This window comes from Belonocnema kinseyi, chromosome 8 (genome assembly GCF_010883055.1).
Source record: "Belonocnema kinseyi isolate 2016_QV_RU_SX_M_011 chromosome 8, B_treatae_v1, whole genome shotgun sequence".
NCBI lineage: Eukaryota > Metazoa > Arthropoda > Insecta > Hymenoptera > Cynipidae > Belonocnema > Belonocnema kinseyi.
Genome location: NC_046664.1, coordinates 95,969,602 through 95,975,704, shown reverse-complemented (window position 1 = coordinate 95,975,704; position 6,103 = coordinate 95,969,602). Strand labels below are relative to the sequence as shown.

General features: G+C 38.2%; 1 protein-coding gene across 1 annotated transcript in view; it reads right to left on the bottom strand.

Annotated features, from left to right (window-relative positions):
• The window catches only part of LOC117177906 (E3 ubiquitin-protein ligase Ubr3), a 69,073-nt gene that overhangs the window by 4,424 nt on the left and 58,546 nt on the right, over window positions 1-6,103 (bottom strand). Inside the window, exons 19-23 of the mRNA XM_033368991.1 lie at window positions 3,080-3,661; window positions 2,833-3,003; window positions 2,449-2,757; window positions 2,134-2,362; window positions 1,807-2,016 (exon numbers count right to left, since the gene is read on the bottom strand). Of these exons, the coding sequence (XP_033224882.1) occupies window positions 1,807-2,016; window positions 2,134-2,362; window positions 2,449-2,757; window positions 2,833-3,003; window positions 3,080-3,661 (1,501 nt within the window). The remainder of the gene's footprint in view (window positions 1-1,806; window positions 2,017-2,133; window positions 2,363-2,448; window positions 2,758-2,832; window positions 3,004-3,079; window positions 3,662-6,103) is intronic.

Here is a 6,103-nt window from a genome sequence, read left to right as displayed (position 1 = left end):
ACCGCGATTTCGCTGGAAGCGGGTGCAATTTTTCAGATTAGCACCCGCTCCCGGCGAAATCCTGCGGTTGTCCTTATGACAAATTTTTAATTATATATCCCAAAGAATAATGATAAATTAAACGTGGGCGTCCGCATGAAAAATGTCCTTATTGTCGGTATAGAGTTACGCATAGTCTTAAATAGCCGGATAAATTTCCGCAAATTTAAGTAAAAGTTGCACCTTTGCAGTTAAACACGAATCACTGGGGCATTTTTGAGGTTGGAACTTAAAAAAAACGCTTTTTCAGAAAAACGCATTTAAAATTGAAAAGTCCCATAAACGCACGTGTTATACTTTTTCTTAGACCATCAGATATACCCATTTTTGGTTGCTTTCGAAACATTTTTATAGTGCCAATAGAATTTTGTATAGGTCCTAGCATAATTTCCCACTCAAACCCGAAAATCATAATTTTGACCCTGACTTAGAAAGACGCGAATATCTTCTAATCTTAAACCGGTTGTAAGAGTCTTTTTCTTACGGAAGGCCAAACATATTAATAGTTAATTGTGGCGCGCCACTATTATCAAGTTTCAGAATTCTTATTTTTTTACAAGGCAGCCTCTATCTTGTTCGTAGATATGAAAATGAAGTCTCCTTGTATGGTTTTTATTAAACTTTTACTCGGGTAAACCCGGTTATACATCATAGCCACGGACTAAGTCAAGTGACTGATGAGATTAGAATGTTATAAGTTAATTCAAATAATTTAATACGATGGTTGAAATCTCCTGCGATGATGTTGTAGGTATAGAATTACGGGCGGTCACGAGCGTTGGAGGTGACAACAATCACCTCTGGATGCTTTCTTAGAGCTACCATCTGCCACTCCACGGGTTTTTAGTCGCTCGCTTCCTGAGGATCAAGAAAGTTTCTTGCAATGCGACCGGCGTTTAATAAAACCGCCTTCTGAGCTGCTGCCAATACCCTACTGACTCCTAAATGTTAAAGTTGTTCAGTGCATCATGCGTGCACATTGCCTGTAGCCGAAATTACAATGGGATGAATAGATGCATGATTCACATTCCTCCATATGGTCTTTACTTCATGCCTTAACTCGCTATACTTGTGGATCTTGGTTGTATAGGTTGACTGCAAATTTCGGTTAAGAGGACAAGCAATGTCGATGATGTAGACTCTTCCACCTTTTTTTTCTTGCATCACAATGTCAGGTCGATTGGCCCGGATGTAATTGATCCGTTTGGATAGTAACATCCCAATATAAGATGTAATCTTCGCTTTCTAAAACGGGCATTCGAATATATCTATAGAAGGGCATCCATTCTTTTAAGAGTCCTAGGTTCAGGGCAAGTTGTTGATGTATAATGCCCGCTACATCATTATGTCTGTGCGTATATTCTTTCTGAGCCATTACGCGAGCCTGACGAATTCTTCGTGTGGCGATTGAATTATGGGTATGGGTTGCTCGTACAAGTGATGGTTTTATTTTATGGTACAAGTATGGTCTTATTATTATTTCATCAAGCCAAACGCCCTTTCAGAGTAAGCGCAACTCGTTTGGTTCTAGCCTCGTTACACTATCGGGGATTAAGGAATTTATATGCCAAAAGTCATTAATGTCTAAGAGAAGGAGTAGATTTTAAATCAATCTAGGATTCGCATATTGCTTACTCGAACAACATACGCGCTTCACAACACCGTTCCGACCCGGCTTGCTGATTAATCTCTGTAGCAATCACCCCAGGTCAAGAGCTTTATAGACTCATCGTACATTGCGGCATGGTAATTGAAAAATAAACTTACTTTGATCTAGATGCAATGGGAGCAAGAGGATAAATTGAATAAGAAGAGCTGTTGGATCCCTCAGCAATAGAGGGACTTCCTTTTCGTGTGGTATGAGGGCCAACGGTGACGAGGGATCTGACGGTAATCCTGCTAATTGCTGCCAAGTATGTGATACAGGCCAGTTAGTCAAAACTCTTGCGTGCATCGCTAGCACGTGTAACAAGGCGACTGAAACAATATTTTTCACAAATTTAAAGAGATTTTTATATTCATTGTAATATATAAGAAATTCAAAAAGTAGCTTGCATCACAGTAATGAATAAAAAATGTCTCGACTAAACTTACCTATGCAGTCACGTTTTGGAGTAAGGGGAACCGTTTTGGGGGGATAGAGGCAGAGCGAACCTCCGCGCTGAATGAGCTCTACTTCAAAATTGGTTCTAGCAACTGAAGTTACAAAGAGAAACAAACTTTCATGACTAGGAGTGTTGCCCTTTTGGTTATATTTCAAGTACGTGACGCCCGTCATGTCTTCCATGGCCTTTCCCATTGCCACGGCCAAATTCGACGAGGTCTGGAATAAAACAGAAAAACTCATTAGTAAATCTACTCGAGTAGATAATTAAAAACTTTTGCCAAATTAAAATGACTGGTACTTACAGGATGACGCTGTATGTCGTTGAGAAAGTGATTGAGCTCGGAGAGTATTACATCAGGTGAAGCGTGACGAGAACAAACAACTGCTGCACATTCTCCCAATTGTGGTGATAAGGGAAGAACAGAGTTGGCCAACTGTCGACAGAGAGGGCAGAGGTACTCTCCTTTCTCTACTGCCAAAGTCGGCTGTCTCTGCTGATTGCGTAACGTTTGCAAATAGGATTTAAGACAGTCCAGGTGCAAGTGGTGTCCACATGTCTGAACATGGACACCATCTTCCCAGCCTTGATTTACAGAAAGTAGACAGGAACTCTGCAAAAATATTAATTTCTTTGTTAGAGAGGAGAATCGTATAGTTAATCTCTTGATTATATTGAAATAGTCTACCTGATCAAAATGTCTATTCATTTCGGTCATTCTGATGTCGAAACAAGCACCACGAGTTTCAGCTTTTGGAAGGGTCTGTGTAGATTGACTCGACTGTGTAGAATCTTCATCCGAAGTGCGCAGTATTAATCTCTCAGGGTGTCGCTTTTCGTGTCCCATGACACTAGTCGCCTATAAAAGTAAAATTAAGGCAAATTATAAAAAATGTTTTAAATTATTTAAATTGAAATTGCTTTTAAAAACTCACCTGCACCAAGACAACGAGCCCCATCGGCGTTTCCTCGCTACTATGAGTCGTTTGGTTACAAATCACGCAGTCATATTCTTTCTTGCTAATTAACTTTGTTGGATTTTCATCGCAATCCCACTCTGTCCCAAAGGTTTCAGCCTCGTCTATTTCCATTGCCTTCTCCATGAATTGTTTCTGTTTATTAGCAAAATCAGCCATAACCTGTTGCTGCCTTTCTTTCGCTCTTCTCTTCTTTTCCTCCCTTTCTCTGTGTTCCCTTTCTCGCTGCTCATCCTCGTATTCTTGCATACGCGGCCACAATTTGTTTCTAGTTTCATTGATGCTTTCTCTACACATGGGATCTAAATTCGAGATTTTTCTTAGTAATTGAGAAATGAAATATGGACCATCACCGATTCGGGATTCTTTCGGTGACTCCAACGAGCTGCTGCTCATCGTTTCAGGTTCAGATTCACTTGACATTTGTGAATCTGGATAATAACTATCTGGCACTCCGGACAATTGAGAGTGGAGCTTTAATAAAAGGGAAATTATACTCTCTCCTAATCTCAGCATTGTTTGGGGATGTGAAGAACCAACCTGGACAAATGGAAGAAAATAAATTTATATTCCTGGTAAATTTTACATAAGAAGATGAATGATTCAGAGTGCCTACTCAAAGTAACGGATGAAAAATCCCTGTTTCCAGTTTTCAAACATTTTTCTTAATCATCATTAATTTTATAAATTCAAGCTTTTAAAATTAAAGAATTAATAATTTGCAATATTCAAAAATGAAGTTCCAAATTAACGAATCTAATTCGGAAAGTGAATTTTTAGAATTTAAAATTACACATTTAAAATTGAATCATTTTCAAATCAAACGTTTAATATTATACAATTTGAAATTTTTATATTGATTAAAAATCAAAATTTAACTAATAAAAAGTTCGAAGCTTTCTAAATTGAACAATTTCTACAACAAGCATAAGATTTTAAATTGTAGGGGAGAGTGGGCATGGTTCCGGTGTGAGCTATGGTTTCAATTACAAAAACAGCCCGCGTTTGCTGATTTGGAAAAATAGTGATGTGATGTTTGTTTTAAAATACGTGCCCGAAAAGTTATGAAAAAAAAAAAAGTTTTGGAGGAAACATATGGAAAAGTCCTTGGCAGAAATTAAGTACTTAAAGCATATTTCGAAATACTTGAAGCATGAAAATATTAGATTCTAATAGTTTAGGAATTTCTTTAAACTTCTGGTATCATAAATTGCTTTTATAAACGTTCTAAATACAGTGAAGTCGCACATATTTCCGGTATTACCTATTTCCTGTTTCCCCTAATTTAACTTCTCCGTACACAGCTATTTCAACTTGCACAGTTCCTACACCTCCCACCATGCTTCCTGTACGCTCTCCTCCGCGTCAGTGGCTGACCAATTAAAAGATGCTTGAAGAGCGGGAAGTCCTCGTTGTTTTGAATTGAGTACTTTAGCATGACGTCATAGGAATACAGACAACTTTTTTGAAAAAATATTCTAAACGTAAATGTAAGTCAAAAATTTACGAATAGAAATATTTTTAAAGTGCAGAATAAATTTTCTCAGTCATGTTACATGCTTTTTTCGATTGACGACCTTTCAGTCGCACGAAATAAAATAAAATATCCTACATTTCTGGTTAGTGGCACTCTAATTTCAAATTTCGTACAGTCGCATGTATTTCGTGAAGCTTAAAGATCTTCAACCGATAAAAGGAACAAGAAATAGAATTGCTCAAATGTATTCTACACTTGAAAAAATCACTATTCAGATCTTCCCCTAACAGCAACGGAACGTTCCGGGAACGTGTCTGGAACGTTCCAGGAACTTTCCCTGAGCATGTAAAATATCTGACGCTTGGGAACGTTCCAGGCACGTTCCACTGGAACCTGAGAGGAACCTTCCATTATTGTTATTTTTAACAACAACTATTTCGTAAACCGTAAGAGATAGGTAAAAATAGATATCATTTTTGACTTCCGTATATAATACCTTGTAATATGGTATCTATATCATAAACTGACATTAATTTTGACTTACCATTTATGGTTTATCGGATATTCATTGATAATAATAACTATAACGATAATTTATTCTTTGAACGTTCCAGTGGACCGTTCCCAAGTGGCGGACATTTTACATGCTCAGGGAACATTTCTTAGGTTCTCGAGGAACGTTTCCGGAATATCCCGTGCAGTCATTACTTACCTTTACGTTTAGAAAATTTTCTCCAAAAAAACGTATGCAGTTGCAGTACCACTGTACTAACCTTCCTGACATCTGACATTTGCACCTAGCTCAAAATGCTGTCGCGATACGTCATACTGCAAAACTCACTATTCCGCGAAATATTTCATATGTTTTTTGATTCTACGATATTGATTTTTAGGAATAATTATAGCGAAGCGGAAGGGCGTGGCTACTAGGGAGATTTTGCATGGCGTTCCGTAGCTTGCGGTCGACTTTAACATCACGTGATTACGGTTCTGCGCATGCTCTGTGAGTTGAGCGTTACCGTTTTCTGCTATCCGACGATCATTAGCGTATCATTGAGCATTCATCGTATCCAGCGAAACACTATGCAAAATCACCCTATTAACATACGCATATTGCGCAATATTATTTATTCCAATTGGAAACGGTTCATACGGCCTTGAGTGTTTACGTTTAGATTCCACCGATTTAGTAACAAAAAGCCACCAAGTTAGTAACAAGACGATTTAGTAACGCACCACGACTGTTTCAAATGCGCATGTACTAAAGTACATTATTATTGATAGAATTTATTGATTTCAAATCGATCCGCACTTTTCGGTACATGCAATGCACACTTGAAAAAGTTGCTTACAAGAGGCAAATCGATACAAGGCCGGGATGGTCAATGAACGTTGCTTGACAAACGAGGGTAGTTCAATAAGTCCTTAGAATGACCAACATATGGCGCGCGAATCGCTCCAAATCATCTGTTTTCAGTCAGCACCACTCCCGACTAGATATATGG